At 39.6% G+C, this 18,402-nt stretch overlaps 1 protein-coding gene across 1 annotated transcript in view; it reads left to right on the plus strand.

The window, feature by feature from the left end:
* Window positions 1-18,402, plus strand: part of TMPRSS5 (transmembrane serine protease 5) — an 819,938-nt gene that overhangs the window by 647,336 nt on the left and 154,200 nt on the right. The window contains exon 10 of the mRNA XM_044081066.1: window positions 14,147-14,289. Within this exon, the coding sequence (XP_043937001.1) occupies window positions 14,147-14,289 (143 nt within the window). The remainder of the gene's footprint in view (window positions 1-14,146; window positions 14,290-18,402) is intronic.

Raw genomic sequence — 18,402 nt, forward strand, 5'->3', positions numbered from 1 at the left:
CCCTATGTAAAAGTAACTTAAAACACACTATGCCTACCACCTTATAAGGCAAGCTAATATTAGTAATGCCTATAGTATGGGAAAACATGGAGCTCTAGCTACCCAGCAAGGAGTGTACATCAGTAATGCAAGAAATATGGAATTCAGAGCTGGAGACCAGGTGTTCATTTTGGTCCCTTCAACAGAGAATATTCTGATTATTTTTCTCTGGTCCCATGAGGTTGAGCTAGGAAGATGATCACTGAGGTTGTCAACCTTCATGCCAGCTTGTAATATACTGCCTAATGTGCAAGGAAGTGCCCACTCTAGGACATTGTCTCTTTAAAAGCCATCAGTGCTGGCTGTAGAATTAATAAGGTAGGTGACTCCACGCAACTAGACATGAAGATGGATGCAGTCATGGTTACATCACCAGTCAGGGGTATGTCAGGTTTTGGAATTTTTTTGTGTGTGAAAAAGCTGCATCCAAACATAGGGGGATCCTCACATCACACCCCTTACTTTAACTGAACCAACTCTGAGGTCAATCACAATGAAACAAGTGACAAGTGACCACTCTATATTGATATCTTCCAAATCTAGTTTGTTATTGTTGGTTAAGCAAGAAAATTTTTGATGGCAAGGGTGTACAGATACATAGTACTCCCAGAGCTTTAACTATGTTAATTTTAATGGCTGAAAGGAGACAGCTCCTTTGCATGGACCCTATCAGATGTGTCTAAAAAAGAATTACATTTCGAGTAGCTTTGCAAATAATATCTACACTACCTGCTCTTTTATTTAGTCGATCACATTACAGTGTACAGTATCCTAAAGTGATAATTTCACAGTGTCATATGTGGCTGTAGCCAGGTTTCAGTAAGTGCTAAGATGTCAGGTTTATATTCCATTAGTCAGTAATATAGAATAACGATTGCATTATATATACTGTGTGCACAGATGTGTGTATCTTTTAAACTTTTGTATCGTATATCTTTAACTGGCAGGGAATAATTAGGCCTGTCATTTTATAGTTTAATCTTATGTTTTATTTTTGCTAATAAGTAGTTACTCGTCATGATTATTTCAGTAGACTGCAATTATGGTTTAATTCAGTTTTGCACTTTGTTTTCTGTTAATTATGGCACATGTCAGTGGTGGATCCTAGTTCTGGCTTCATTGACTTTTTTTAATTTTACATTTTAAAAATGCTACCATTTTTTTTTTTTAACTTTGCTTAATGAACCTTAGAATTCCCTGCATGCCGCTGTGAATGTACTGAGTTCAAAATACTTCCAAGTTTCAGGAAAAAAAAAAGAAAACAAAAACAGAAATCATCTTACTTTGCATGCAATCTAGGTGAATATGTAGGGAGTAGAAATCTCACTTAATGGGAGGCTCCCTGGGCTGCAGTATGAATCAAGGAGCTGTTTTTATTGGTCAACGCTGCCTCAGATGACTGAGATAGCTGACTGAAAGTGATAGTATAAAGAATTGTACATCTAGAACAGAAACAAGAAACAAGTTTATCCGTTTACTTTATACTTGCTAACTTATTTATTGCATTATAGTCTATGTGAGACTTACAGAGAAAGTAGGAAGGTCATTTTTTTTAAAAGTATGTGAACGAGTATGTGTTTGTATGGGGAGGATGTATATTTGTGGAGGCATCACTGTTCTGAGCAGTTCTTGATTTTGCATCTACTGGTATTTTTTTTTCCTCTCCAGGTAAATCAGTGTGAAGTGCAATGACTAAATAATAGCAGCCATTTCAGTTTCAGGCATAATAGCATTTAGAAAAAATGTAAAGGTCAGCCATTATTCTAGCAACTAAGTATATAAGGGCAAAGTTGCAGAAAATAGGAAAATCCCAGGATGCAAAAAACTCCCTTACCAGCCTCAGTAAGAAACTGAGATCCCTCATAAAGTCCTCCAAAGCTAGTTACGAAAATAAAATTGCCAAAGATTCCAAAGACAACCACAAGGCATTCTATAACTATGTCAAGAATCTAAATGTCAATGCTCAGATCTGCTCTGAACTAAAACAGAATGGCATTAAATATACTGATCCCAAGGATATTGCCAATATCCTGGCAGATCGATTCAGTGCCAACTTCACCCCCCCCTCTCACCCCCTAAATGGCCCATCTCAATACCGGAAGATTGACAAATTCCGGTAATAATGACCACACAGGTAAAAAACACACTCTCCAAAGCTAAGAATACAGCATCCATGGGACCAGATGACATCCCGGGCTGTGTACTACATGAACTACAATATGAATTGACACCTCACCTAAGTGTCATGTTTAATCATAGCCTCACCTGTGGGTTCGTGCCTACTGAGTGGTGTAGAGCTACAGTTATCCCACTCCACAAGGGGGATCCACCTTGGATCCCAGAAACTACCGTCCCAAGATCTGATGAGCCTGATCTGCAAGGCCATGGATCGTATTATCATGGAACTTATAAACAAAGACATTGGCAACCTTCAAACACTAGACCCCACCCAGTTTGGGTTCATGAAGGGCCGATCTTGTCTCCTGAACCTGATTGACTTCTTCAAATCAGTCTCCAGAGCCATGGACAAGGGTAAGGTAGTTCACACAGCCTATCTAGACCTTGCCAAGGCCTTTGACACCACCCCCCAACTCTGGAATCATAGATAAACATACTAAGCTGGACATTAATCCCTACATTACCCAATGAGTTGCCAACTGGCTTACTGACAGAACCCACACTGTAAAAGTAGCCGACTCCAAATCCAGCTCCAGACAAGTGACAAGTGGAGTACCTCAGGGTTCAGTCCTGGGACTGCTCTTGTTTGGCATCTACTTCTCTGAAGTACAGGCCAACACTAAGGGACTGTGGCTAAAAAGTTTGCAGATGACTGCAAACTGGGAGCCATTATTGAATCCCCAAATGATGTGGATACTCTACAATAGGGCCTTATATTAACAGATGCTTGGTTTCAGATCCATGGTTTCAAGTTCAATGCCAAGAAATGTATAGTTATCCCCTTTGGGAAAAAACATGTACCTGTGAATTACCATATAGGTGGCAGTACACTAAACACCGAAAGTGTGATAAGAGACTTAGGGACACAGGTGGACAGTGGTCTCACCTTCGATAACCACATCGCCACAACAGTCAGGAAATCCTTCTACGTGGCACACCTCATCACTAAGGACTTTTCATCCAGAAAAATGGAGGTCATTGTCCCACTGTACTCATCCCTCATTAGACCCATTATAGAATACAATGCCCCATTTGGTATGCACCTCTCAAGACATCTGCAACAACTGGAAAGGCCACAGAAATACCTCACTAAAAGAATCACAGGCCTAAAGCAGATGCCCTATGCTGCCCGCCTTAAAAAACTCCAGCTATACTCTGTCACATATCGTCTACTCAGAGGCGATCTCTGCTTAACATACAAGGCCATGTCAAACCCAGAGCTGTTGGACATGCTACACTTAAAGAAATCCCAATCCCTCAGAGCCACATGCTCCAGGGATCTAAACCTTGTCATCACAATAAACAAAACATGCTGGAGGGATAGGTTCCTGACCCAGAGACTCCCCAGACTCTGGAATAAATTGCCCATACATATCAAGCAGAGTGCCTCTTTGGCCCACTTCAAAAGGAACCTTGACGATTGGATGGGAGAAAGGAAATTCACCCTGGGGATCATGTCAGTCACCCTGCTATACAGGGGTCCAGGGAAGTAAATAGTGTGGGAAGAAATAGCCAGGGAATTGTTATGGCTAGGCTTGTATAGGCCCTAGGGCTGATAGCCTAGTACCAACCTATGAACCTATGAACCTAATATTTCTCCCTAATTTTGGTCCTTCGTCTCCTATTATTTTTTCTCCAGGAATCTTGAACTAAAAGGTGGAGAGGGTGCTGGAGGATTGTTGCAGTTGGTTTGATATTGTATATTAACAGCAGTGAGCTCATAATATGAATTCATGTGAAGTAGTTGTTTTTGTATTTATTAATTCATTTGATCACAATCAAACTTCTAAGGTGTACAGTCACAGTTGTTAACTCTAAATGATGGCCATATCTGGGGCTGGCATAGATACTTCTAATTGTCCCTAATTTTGTAGAATGTCTATGATTTTTCCTCATTTTTGTGTGTTCTTTGCAACATTTGTGCTTTTGTTCTGGCAGGTCAATGAGAAGTTTAAGTTTTACACTTTATAACCCTCAGAAAAGGCATGATAATCCAAAGTCTGCTTTTCTAGACATTTTATAAATATACAAGTCCCTGATTTTGGTCCTTTGTTCCCACATAATTTTTTAACTTTCTGTTGGATGCTGGTAAATGCAAATGACTGATCTACTGTCATTTGTTCATATTAAGCAGACATTCTTGGTTTGCAAAACTAGTGTGCATTTGTGTAAAGCTAGCTGGCATACTTTACTGTGGCTATTTTTTTAACACCAGACATAAGAGTGCAGACTAGTCAATAAATTGGTTTAAACTGATGTTTCTTGCAGTTGCTAGTGATGAAAATGGCATGTGGGGGAGGGATTGCAGTGTTTCTAAAATTACCAATGAATATATGTATCAGGATGATGCAATAGCCTTATGTTTTTCACTTTTCATCACAAACATCAGCATTTTACACAATATTTGTCTGTGGTGGTCTAGGCAGGATGTATGAGACAGCAACAACTCACTGACACAGGAATGCGGCTAGTAGCACTGCTATGTCACATTGTTTGATTCTCAGCTTAGGATTTTAGCTTTGGTTCCTTCTGTGTGGTGTCTGAATGTATTCCAAGTCTCTATGTAGTTTTTATTCACTTGCTCTGAGCTATATAATAAATGCCTGTGGCCTAGGGTTACCACTTGACCCTTTTTTGCAGGACAGGCCCTATTTGAGCAGTTATGTCCTGCCAATCAAAGATGAGAAATGAAAAAAGTCTGAACATTTTAGGACAAAAATTATTTCCTAAGACTCCACTAATAGTTACAAAATACGTATTTTGTATCTGAAATGCCATAATGTTATATAAAACAAGAGAAATATCTCAGATTCTACAAGTGTGACCTTTTATTTTGAAGAAAAAGAAGAAATCCAGTCCTTTGCAATGTATGCAGGTATGGTTTTCCCTGCAAACTCTTGCATGTCCATTAAAAATATCCCATTTGGGCGCATGAAAATGTGACAGCCATACTGTTCCTATTTATGCTTTTACTTTGATCCTAATCTGATATCAGAGGGACATGCTGATTTAAAAATAGTTGCTGTTTGTAAATTCTTGCATACACTGTTGGAAAATCCTGGATTCTGACTAGTGTGATTCTCAAGCAATCTGGAAATATATCGCTGATTGATAAGTATATTTCTTGGCATTTTAACCTTTCAGAGTTCTGCATTGTCTTAATTTTGTCTGACTGAATTGTTTTATGTATTTTCTGGCATTATTTTCTGTTCTCATCTGTCCTGAAACTGCTTACCCCCTATTTCTGAAGTGGAGTTTATAAAACTGATCTACCAGCTTCTGTGTTATCTGATTACTTCAAGGCTTGCTGATTTAAAAATAGTTTCTGTTTGTAAATTCTTGCATTCACTGTTGGAAACTCCTGGGTTCTGGCTAGTGTGATTCTCAAACAATCTGGAAATATATCGCTGATTGATAAGTATATTTCTTGGCATTTTAACCATTCAGAGTTCTGCAATGTCTTAATTTTGCCTGACTGAATTGTTTTATATATTTTCTGGCATTGTGTTCTGTTCTCATCTGTCCTGAAACTGCTTACCCCCTATTTCTGAGGTGGAGTTTATAAAACTGGTCTAACAGCTTCTGTGTTATCTGATTGCTTCAAGGCTTGCTGATTTAAAAATAGTTTCTGTTTGTAAATTCTTTCATTCACTGTTGGAAACTCCTGGGTTTTGGCTAGTGTCATTTTCAAACAAACTAGAAATATATCGCTGACTGAGAAGTATATTTCTTGGCATTTTAACCTTTCAGAGTTTTGCATTGTCTGAATTTTGCCTGACTGAATCGTTTTATATATTTCTGGCATTGTTTTCTGTTCTCATCTGTCCTGAAACCGGTTTTTCTCCTCACCCCCACCCTATTCTTGTGGTGTTGTTATAGTTGGTGGCTATGCAGTTGCCCGCCCCTACTGTAAATTGGATCTGGGACACCCCTCCCAGACTGATGTTCACTCTACTCAATACAGAGAGAACATCTGAGAAGGCCAACCCCCTTAGGTTCTTAACCTCTGCTCCTCCTTCCTTTCTCCTTGCACTTTACTAAAACAAAAAAAAAAAAACTTGGGCTTCAGACCAGTTGTTTTACATTAAGAAGGTTTGTGGTCTGCACTGCTGTGGCAGGACAGGAAGCTTACATCCTTCTAAACTGGGAATTGCTGATTGAAGGCTCAGTGTTTATTCTAAAAGTGTATTCTGGTTTAAGTACTTGGGCTTCAGGCCAGTTATTATAGCAATAACCCACGCCTGGGTACATTATTTAAGAAAAATAATCACTTTTCTTAAATAATGCATTGTATAATGCCTCTGCTGGCCTTGCGGCGGTTGCTGTCTGTTGCGTATGTACTGCTTGATGTATCATGAGCGCTCTAGCAGCGCAGGGAGTTGGCAAAAGATCTCGAGAACTAAGATCTCTCTTTTCGTGGGATAATAAATATGTTTAACATATATGCCTACCTTTAATTTAAAAGGCTGTTTGATGTTTTCATTTTTTGTGCTGTACTGCGCATTTAAACATATTTAACAAGCTAGCTAAAAAAAGCAGCGGAGATCGCAAGATCTCAGTTGCTTATGTTAAACTCTTTTAACATGGCGTTTTTAATTTATTTATACTAACGGAAAAAAAGCGGGCGACACCTTTTTTTTAGTGATTATGTGATTACAACGGGCTGGTTGGGCTGGCCACCAGGCAGCGTGCGCGTAGAAAGAGGCATTGTATAATTTACATTAAGAAGGTTTGTGGTCTGCACTCTTGTGGGCGGAGAGGTTAGATTCTACCCTTCTGAGCTGGAAATTTCTGGTTAAAAGATTATTGTGGCTGCTTATTTGAACTGTTTCTTTCTGAAATTGGTACACCTTGTTTGCTGTAGCATAGACTAGATTCAGGTATGCTGAATCTAGCTTTGTTTGTATAACTTGAGCACTAATCCAGGCCATCTTTTTTTTGAGAAGGTTCCCCTGCACCCTAGTGGCAGGAGTGTGCAATTAGAACTTGTCTGACTTGAAGACTGCTGGAACAGGGCTCAGTTTTGAGCTTTTTTACTGGTTAATGGGGTAATTTGTTTAAATCAGTTTGCTCATTTTCTATTGTTATAGATCAAAACATTGCACCTTATCATCTGCTTTTACGGTATTTGTGTTTCTTCCTACTTTATTGCATTTATTACTGCTTGTTAGTAGCCTGATTAAATTGTAACTGTTATTCTAAGCCTTTGGTTGAAGCACTTGGCCTTCAGACCAGTTGTTTTACATTAAGAAGGTTTGTGGTCTGCACTGCTGTGGCAGGACAGGTAGCTTACATCTTTCTAAGTTGGGAGTTGCTTATTGAAGACTTAGTGTCTGTTATTCTAAGAGTGTATTAGTTCTGGTATAAGCACTTGGGCTTTGGGCCAGTTATTTTACATTAAGAAGGTGTGGTCTGCACTCTTGTGGGAGGACAGGGTAGATTCTACCCTTCTGAGTTGGGAGTTTCTGGTTAAAGACTTATTGTGCCTGCTTAGTTAAACTGTTTCTTTCTGAAATTGGTATGCTTTGTTTGCTGTACCATAGACTAAATTCAGACCTGCTGAATCTAGCTTTGTTTGTATAACTTGAGCATTAATCCAGACAATCTTTTTTTTGGAGAAGGTTCCCCTGCACCCTAGTGGCAGGAGTGTGCAGTTAGAATTTGTCTGATGGAAGACTGCTGGAGCGGGGCTCAGTTTTTAGCTTTTTATTGGTTAATTTGTTTAAATCAGTTTGCTCATTTGCTACTGTTATATAAAAAAATACACTTTATGCATCGCGGCTTAGCTATTCCTGACAACATAAAGTCTGTTCTTCAAATTTTCCCTTAGAACTAGCCAGCTTTTTAGTTTTAGCACTCAAATCTGTTTCTTTGAACTCAGTACTTATTCAGAACTCATTGTAAACACTAAATAAGCTACAAATTACTACAGCACTCAACTTTCCTCACTTGTCTAGAGGAAAACATTTTTTAGTACTTAATAAATAAGCACCTATCCAGGCATGTCTAAGGGTCATCTCCTGGTGTTTTCTCCTGTCTACCTGATGAATCTGGGCATCTTGGGGCAATGCAGCAATTGCCTCATATACACATACAACCCTCTCCTCCTACCACCCAACACTACAACCTGTGAGAGATGCACTTATATAGCCAAACTGAAAGCAAAGCTCTCTTCACCCAAGACTGGACTAGACAGTCAAGAGGAGAAGATAAATACTTGCACCACACCACACTCATCACATAGTCCCTCAAAACCTACACCACCAAAACACACACATAGCAACACAAAACACACACCTACATTCGCAGAGGTTCTCAATAAAAATCTGCTCAAGCAGCAGAGACCTCCAAAGCAGTAATGCATGCAACCTCCACCCCCAACACAACCCAAATGACACATAGCCCACAAACTCAGTGTGCCACTCAACCACAGCCCATAAGGCATAACAACATACCCAACACTCTAATCATAGGTGACTCTATAGCCAGACACACTGATGTTCCACTCACCAGGCTAAACAAGGAGAAAGTTACTGTCAGGTGCCAGGATCTGCCACATAATGCACGCACTCAGGTCACTCCACAACAAAAACAAATATGACTCTGTCATTGTCCATGTTGGTGTGAATGACCTGAGATGTAGCTCACTGGACTACATGAAAAGAGACATGGAGGAGCTCTCCGATCTTGTAGCCCAGGCAGGTATGACCCTAGCCCTGAGTAGCATCCTGTCATCACCCAGAATGATACCACAGTACAAGGACAAAATGATTGACTTCAACAATTGGCTAAGCTTCTGGTGTCATTCTAAGGGAATCCAGTATCTGTCTGCCTGGGATGACATGATCGACAGACCACGATGCCTTGTCAGAGGTGGCCTGCACCTGTCGCCCTTGGGATTCTAGATACTGGCTAAGGCTCTTGCCACCCCTATAGTGCCTTTTTTAAGCAAGGTTCAAATGACAAATTCACCACCGTAACAGGTACAAGCAAGCAAAATCTGAGGGTAATGCTACTCAATGCTAGAAGTCTAAACCTCAAAATGCATTCACTCAAGGCACTCCTTAAAATGGAGAACGTTGACATCTGTGCAGTGACAGAGACCTGGTTCAAGACTCCAGAGAGCACCCCTGCATTATCAGGCTGTAATTCATACCGCACCTTTCGGCCACCTAACCTGGACCGAAACACTGAAGGTGGAGGTGTGTCCATATTCATTAAGGATATCCACCTCCTGGCTAGTTGCTCAGCATAATGCATCCGAGATTGTCCAAGTGCAACTAACTCTGGGCAAGGCCGAAATCCAAATTGTAACTTGCTACAGATCCCCCACCATGCCCCAGGATTCCCACTCCTCATTTCTTGATGCACTGGAAAATATTAGGGTAACCCCCAACACCCTAATAATGGACATTTTCAACTACCCCACCATTAACTGGAAAAACTACTCATGTACCAACTCTTTTGCTCAACATTTTCTGGAATTCATAAATTCCAATGCTTTGGATAAACTTATCCACACCCCCACCAGGGGCAGTAATATCCTAGACCTGGTCATTACCAACATGGGTGACCAATGTTTCAAACCAGAGGTCAATTCCTTGTTGGTCAGATCCAACCACAAGCTAATCAGTTTAGACATCCACATCCCACCCCCCATTTGGGAGACCACCGTAAAAAATTTCTCAAAAGCCAACTTCACGCTTCTTAAGACAGAAGTAGCAAACTTCACAACACCCATGCAGATGGATAATAGAGGTATAACTGCTGAATCCTACACAAATGCACTTCATAAGCACTTACACAAGTGCATATATCATGCTATCCCTAACAGATCCAAGATGCTATCCTCCAAAAAAAGGAAGCCAATCTGGTGGTCCCCTGCCATAAACAAACTCTACAACAGAAGAAAGAAGCTGTTGCAAAAAAGAGTAAAATCCCATGAATGGAAGAACTACCTGGTCAGCCTCATTAAGAAGCTGAGATCCCTCATAAAATCCTCCAAAGCTAATTATGAAAACAAAATTGCCACTGATTCGAAAGGCAACCACAAAGCATTCTATAGCTATGGCAAGAATCTCAATGACAACACTCAGATCTGCTCTGAGTTACAGCACAGAGGCACTAAATATTCAGAATTAACTGATATTGCCAACATCCTGGCAGATAGGTTCAGTGCTAACTTTACCCCCCACCCCACCCCCTAACGGGTCCATCTCTATACCAGAAGAATACAAAGTTCCTGTAATCACGGCTGCACAGGCAAAAACCACACTCTCCAAAGACAAGAACACAGCATCCATGGAACCTGACAACATCCCAGGCTGCATTCTACATGAACTACAGAATGAACTGGCACCCCACCTAAGCACGATGTTCAATCATAGAGTCACTTCAGGCTTTGTGCCCACTGAATGTCACACAGCGACGGTTATCCCACTGCACAAAGAGGGAGCCACCACGGAACCTGGGAACTACCGTCCCATTAGCCTAATGAGCCTGGTCTGCAAAGCCATGGAACATATCATCATGGAACTTATAAACAAAGACATTGGTAATCTCCAATCTCTGTACCCCATACAGTTCAGGTTTGTAAAAGGAAAATCATGTCTCCTAAACCTGATTGACTTCTTTGAAGCAGTCACTAAGCCATAGACGAGGGTAAGGTGGTTCACACAGCCTATCTAGATGTCGCCAAGGCTTTTGACACCATCCTCCACTCTGGAATTATAGATAAACTCACTAAACTAGCTATAAATCCTTATGTCACAAGATGGGTTGCCAACTGGCTCATTGATAGAACCCACACTGTGAAAGTAGCAGACTCCAAATCTCACTTCAAACCAGTGACAAGTGGAGTACCACAGGGTTCAGTCCTGGGTCCTCTCCTGTTTGGTATCTACTTTTCTGAAGTACAGGCTAACACAGAAGGTCTTTGGCTAACAAAGTTCGCAGATGACTGCAAACTAGAAGCCATAATTGAAACTCCTAACAATGTGGACATCCTACAGAAGGGCCTCACTGAAACAGATGCCTGGTGTCAAAGCCATGGACTCAAGTTCAATGCCAAAAAGTGCATTGTCATCCCCTTTGGTAAAAACTCTGTACCCATGAGCTACCACATAGGTGGTAGTCTTCTTAACTTGGGACACAGTAGTCTCTCCTTTGATAATCACATCGCCACAGTAGTCAGAAAATCCTTCTACATAGCACACTTCATCACAAAAGGTTTCTTATCCAGGAAAAAAGAGGCCATTGTTCCCCTCTACTCGTCACTCATTAGATCCATTATAGAGTACAACACCCCTTTTGGTATGTATCTCACAAGACATCTACAAAAACTGGAAAGGCTGTAGAAATACCTCACAAGGAGGATTACTGGCCTCCAACAGATGCCCTACGCAGACCGTGTCAAAAGACTCCAGCTTTACTCCGTCACATATCACTTACTCAGAGGCGATCTCTGCCTAACATACAAAGCTATGTCAAATCCAGAGCTGTTGGACATGCTCCAGTTAAAGAAATCCCAATCCCTCCGATCTACATACTCTAGGGACATAAACTTTGTCACCACAATAAACAGAACATGCTGGAGGGATAGATTCCTGTCCCTGAGACTTCCCATACTCTGGAACAAACTACCTGTCTATATCAAACAAAGCTCTTCATTAGCACTCTTCAAGAAAAACCTTGGTGATTGGATGGGAAATAGGAAATTCACCCTGGGGATCACTTCTGTGGCTCTGCTCGACAGGGGCACAGGAAAATAATTTTCTTGGGTGGCGAAAGCCAGGGTACCTTTTTGGCTGGTCTTGTATAGGCCCTAGGGCCAATAGCTTAGTACCTACCTATGAACCTATGAACATTCAGAAGGTAACTATATTCTTTGGAGGATAGGAATGCCTGTACTGTTCCCAGATAGGATTTGTATATCATTGTGTTAGCTATGTCAGTTTATTGGGACCTGCTATTTTGTTAGCACTGAACATTAAGCTTTATGTACAACTTAGTTTGCTTTAAAAAAAAAAAATAAGACTGAATTAATTTCCTTATTAATGATTTTTGTACTGTTGCCGCAGTGGTACGGCGGTAGCGTCATTACCTCACAGCAAGAGCTTCTCCCGTTCGATTCTCAGCTGGGCTTGGGAGTGCCTTCTGTGTGGGGTCTGCATGTCCTCCCCGTGGTTGGGTAGTGTTTGAAAGATATGCATGCGTAAATGCGCGTGCCTTCGTTGAAGGTTGGGCATTGAGCTGGCACCTTGGCGTTTCGTAAAAATCTACTGCCAGTCATTAGCGGACCGGAGTTCCGCTGTGGTAACCCCTTACTGGCAAAAGCCGAAAGACAAACAACAGAAAACATTAATGATTTTTGTACACCTCAGACCATCTACAATTCTAGAACTTGGAGCCAGATATAATGCAGTTACTTCTTCCACATTTACCACAATGTAAGTTTGGCCAGAATGGGGGAAAGCTAAAAAGTAAAACTAAGTGTTAAAAATGAAAAGATAATCTACCTGCAGGGTGTGGGGCCACGTTGGGAGGAAGTTCAAGGGAGAGACAATGAGGAGGTGCTGGAGGCAGCATTGGGGGCATAATGGAGTCCTTTCCCACTCACTTGAACTGGTGGCTGACCTTGATGAGTGCAGTCGGACATCTGAGATGTATACAAAGTGGCCATTAAGAGTGGGTATTGAGTTAGTCAGTGTGATGATAGTTAATGACCACATCTGTTTGATCACAGTTAGTGTTCAGGGCTATAGATCTGCCATAATTGTCTCTCACCCTGTTCCAATTAACTCAACACATTCAGTAGTTTCCTGCAGCCACCACCCCCCCCCCCCCAGTTTGAAGTCACCAGCAACCAGTGGTGCATGTGAAGTGTTTTCTGCATATAAGGCCATTTTACCTCTGCATAGCTAAAATATCATGAAATCATTTGTGTTTCCAAGTTATAAGCAAATCCCACCCCTAGATTAATAATTTGCTTGAACCTGTTTTAACTAGAAATTTATATTATATTTTGTGACTAAAATATTGTGAATATTGTATTTTAGCCATGATTGCAATGGGTTTATATGACTTTCAGTTTTCAGAAACTTGAAATTTATATGGTAAAAACAATTTCAAGTTTATATAAAAAGAAAAAAAAAACAAATCTATGCTTTTGTGGGGGAGGGGGCAAGCCCCTTCCCCATACCCTTGCAAATTAGTGGGGGAAAGGGCAAATTTCCCTTTGAAGCAGTTCTACATAGATCACAGTACAGTGGGTATCCAATTATTTACACTTTTCCCCACTGTAGTGCAATCTTGGAGTTTGTATATATAATTTGCTGGGGGTTCATATTTCGAGTATTCAGAAACTTGGTAAAATGGTTTTGATCATATGAATTTTGAGTTTCTGAAAACTTGATGAAGCCATATAAACCCGATTGTAATACGTCTAGTTTTAAATAGACTACAAATGAGTCCTTATTAAGGACTTTTGTTAATGTTTGGAATATACACAGTTTATGAAAATTGTGCTTATCCTCATGACTTTAAGAAAACCATTAAATACAATTAAATGAATATATGTATCAGGGTGATGCAATATCCTAACTGGAAAATAATGTATTTTCTTACAGTATTAAGTTTATTACTACTGAAGCATTATCAGGTCCGTGTGAAATCGTATTGTATTTTTTTCCTTTTGCAAAATGCAAAGATTTAATAAAATATTCAATCAAAAGTTAAGTATACATATCCAAGAATGTTTGCTGTCAGATAGGAAAAAAACATATATATGTTATATTCTTGTGCCATCATAAACAGATGGTACAAGTTAGCAATCAGGTCTAAAGCATTCTTAAATCATCAAATAGATATAAAATCTCAGGCAATTCAGCAGAGAGGGTTCTTTGATGTATAATTCTCTTTTTATTACTAGATAACACACCTGACATGCTAAGGGAAGCTGTAGTGCCTCTGATCAACAGCAAAAAATGTAACAGTTCCTGCATGTACAATGGAGAAATCACACCTAGGATGCTCTGCGCTGGATATCCTGAAGGAAGGATAGATGCCTGTCAGGTACCAGTTACTACTACTACTACTTCTATTATTATTATTATTATTATTATTACTATTATTATTATTAATATTTTCACATTCTTTATTCCCGCCTTTTTGTCATTCTCCATTTAACTTTAAAAAAAAATCCAGTTGTTCTTCTGAGCATTTCTTGTGACCACTGGTTTGGTTGGGAATAGATAAACACTTGCCCATGTATAAGAATGCAGTTATTGTAACATTTATTTTTCAAATTTTTACTACTACAATATAGCTAACTATACGAAGAAAAAATTGTAATGCTTTACTTTGTCTTTTTCCTACTAGAATCAAAAGTTCAGAATAAAGTCAAGATAACATGTCTGCTGAGGTTCTGCATTAAATAGAACTCATCAGTGTAACACATTTACAAAAATATTGTTATAAATGTCAGAATGAATTGAAATGCACATCACTGCTGAAAATATTATGTCCACTTGAGGACATTATTAATATGTCAGCGCCAGAGGCTCAACAGGTTGCAAACTCACATTTGTGCTGGAAGGTCGGAAGATTGTAGGTCCTATTCCCACACCAGGTACTTGATACTATTGCAGTATAAGGGGAGTGCTGCATTCCTGAGTGCACCATCCTTTGAATGAAGTGTTAAACCAATATCCTATCTGCCTGAGCTGGCAGTAGCTAAGATGGATGTAAAAGATTCTATGGCATTTATCAGAAAGAGCAGGGAACATTAACCAGTACCCTGGTCAAATTTCTACTGGTTAGTGTGAATATCACCTAGGGAGTATTCACCTACCAAGACTAATCCAGTCAACAAAGCATGATTTAATATGTGAGGGACAGTGACAGAGGGAGACAGGTAAAGGAGATAGGTAAAGACAAAGGCACACTTAGGCAGACAAGAAAAGGATGCAAGTCACTACAATGGTCAGTGGGTAAAACTGCAGATTTATGAATGGACAGAATTAACCAGTAAAATAGAAAAACATGCCAGTAGACACTTTAATATTACTATACTGTACTATATTTGTTTGAGATAGTTGAAAATAAGTACATTTGTTTATGCTAATATTTTGCCATGAAAGAACACTGAGCAGCAATGGCTAATTTAAAGGGTAACCTTGTGGAAAGATGATAAAGAAAAGCAGTGTGATCAAAAAATATGCAAAAACATAATCCAGTTATCTGGATAAAATCACTTTCATGGATAGTGATGAACGTGGTATATTTACTGGTGAAATGTATTTATTTGTTTGTTTGTTTATTTATTTATTTACTTACATATGTAGCTCAAATTGCTCACTTGGTCAGCTTGGGTAGGTATAGGCCATTTCTGCAGAGGACCAGGAAAAAAGTTTTGAAACCATTTCAAAATATTTGTGATATCATGAGCTAATACAAGTAAAACAAATGATAGACAAAAGTGTAAAGAAGCGATCAAACCATCAAAAGAATTTCTCAGATTAGGATATTTACCATGACACTGGGTAATTCAAATATATAGACGGTCACAGATTCTAATCAGTTGAAATCTATCTTCATAACGAAAATTAGCTTTCCTGCAAAAACTGGCAGCACAGCAAGCCAAATAACTTTTACCAGAAATACTGAGTGCCACCCCCACCCCCGATTGCACCACTTCTCTCCCAAAATTATATTTTTCTCTGAACTTGAAAAGCAAAACAAAAACAGCTCATATCATCTTAAACTGTGGTAAGCAGTAACTGCAATTTAAATCACATGCTGAGCACCACAACATTCAGTTTTGACTGCAAATCCAATACCTGCATTTATTTCTAAGAGCCAGTATGCACTGAAGGGCAGTTGTGATTGGCTGGTTATGCCCCTAACACTTTTTGCCTGTGGTGGCTGCCCCCTTTGCTTAGCTGCACTACTGCTGAGTATTACAAACAGAGTATTACATGCAAAGTATGTCAGGGCCTGCCAATCTCTCACATGCATGCGTGCACACACACACACACACACACACACACACACACACACACACACACACACACATCTCCTAATGTAAATATTGACATTTCAAGTTCCAGTATTTTCAAGTAAATAATTATTTTGCAAAGGAATGAATCAATATTCATGGTTATATTTGCGTGTTTGATCTGTTCACACTCGGGGAGGAAGGCAGAGATTTCCATTTCATTCTCATTGTTTCAAATTGATGCACTTTCCTGTCTCATGACACATTTAAAAATGCACACATCCCTCCAAAAGCCACCCCATCTACAACGAAATATAAGTAGTTGTAATTGATAAAGCAGTCCCTATTCACGCCAAATATGAGAAATTTTAAAACAAACCCCTGTAGTAGAAGGCCCATAGTAATAAATAATGTACCATAACAAAGAAATTGCTTATGCTTGTAAGAGGTTTCATTCTGCTTGCCTTGGGAACATTCTTAAGTAAGCTAGTAAAGAGCTTAAGGGAACCATTAGGAAGCTCAAAGCTGATTATGAACTTAAAATTGTCACTAAATCCAAAAATCAGTACATATCTTTCTTTAACCATGTCAGAAAGTTAAGAACTAATACCCAACATTTTTCAGAGATAGTTCACAATAATAGTGCATACTCTGATGAAAAGGAAGTCAATATCCTAGCTGACAAATGTAGTACACATTTTACTACACCTACAATTATAGCAATACCATAGGTTCTACACTCCCAGCCACCCCATAATTACTATGAGACAAGTTCTTTCAGCCATCTCAAAAGCTAGGAATACTTCATCCATATGTCCTGATACTGTATCAAGTCTCCTGATTATCAGTGTCAAATATGGCCTATCTGAACCCCTTCTCTCTAATCTAAACCTTTTCACTGGTTATGTTTTTGAAGCCTGGAACACAACCATTGGAATGCCATTACACAAGGGCGGGACAACCTCAGACTCTAATAACTAAAAATGTATTAGTCTCATTAGCCTCATATGTAAAGATATGGTGTGTATTCTCAAACCTCACTAATCTATACACTAGACACTGTCTAACCTTATAAATTTCTTTGAAAAAGTGACCAAAGCAATGGATAGTGGGTATGCAGTACATACAGCATATCTGGACCTGATCAAGGTCTTAGATACTATTCCCCATGCAGGCATTATTGACAAACTTGTAAATCTGAATATAAGTCCTTAAGTTGCACTGTGGAAAACTGGTTGTCTGAGAGAACCCTTGCGGTTAGAGTTGCAGATGCCACTTCTGAAAGCCACCACAGGACTCAGTGTTGGTCCCTCTCCTTTTTGTTAACTATTTCAAAGTCCTTCAGACCAATACTCCTGAACTCTGGTTATCTACATTTGCAGATGACTGCAAGCTGGGTGTTTTTTTGATCTTCCACTGACCCACAGTTGTTCAGACATGGGTTAGACCATGCTAACAATTGATATGAGGACAAAGACCTCAAATTAAATGTGAAACAAACGTAGAATAGTTCATTTTGGCATTTTCACATACCATATATGTGGCGCACCCCTCCAATCAGACACTGTTGTAGAGGATCTAGCCTCTTCGGCTGATAAATCCTTATCATTTGACCATTATGTCTCCAGAGTAGTTTAGAAATCTTTCTGTAGCTCATCTAATTTCCAAAGGCATTACACCAGATCCAAGGAAGTCTTAATTCCCTTTTATTCATATCTAATCAGATCCATTACTAACTATAATGCACATTTTGTAATGTATTTGTCTAAGCATATCACTCAACATAATTAAAAAGATCATTGTCCTCAAAAATCTTAATTATCAGGACAGACTTGTAGTCCTTCACTCAGTCTCTTATACCGTGGCTCGTCAGTGGAGAAATCTGTGTCTAGTCTTTCAAGCTATGAAAGATCCAATCCTCTTTAATCTCCTATTTCTTCACAGAACAAATGGTACCACAAATTCCTAGTTAAAGGAGCTTAAATCTTCATCAACAGACAAACAAGATGCAGAGTATTAGATTCCAACCCCACTATATCCCTCACCTCTGGAGAAAACTTCCACTACATGTCAAACAGAGTAGAACCCTTCCCACCTTCAAGGTAAACCTAGATAACTGGATGGCCTCAAATTCTTCCCTGTTCTATCTTAACTTCCTCCAGCCTCCAACAAGGTAAGATGAGTGTATT

Source organism: Protopterus annectens, chromosome 8.part0 (genome assembly GCF_019279795.1).
Source record: "Protopterus annectens isolate FY-2018-M chromosome 8.part0, PAN1.0, whole genome shotgun sequence".
Lineage (NCBI taxonomy): Eukaryota > Metazoa > Chordata > Ceratodontiformes > Protopteridae > Protopterus > Protopterus annectens.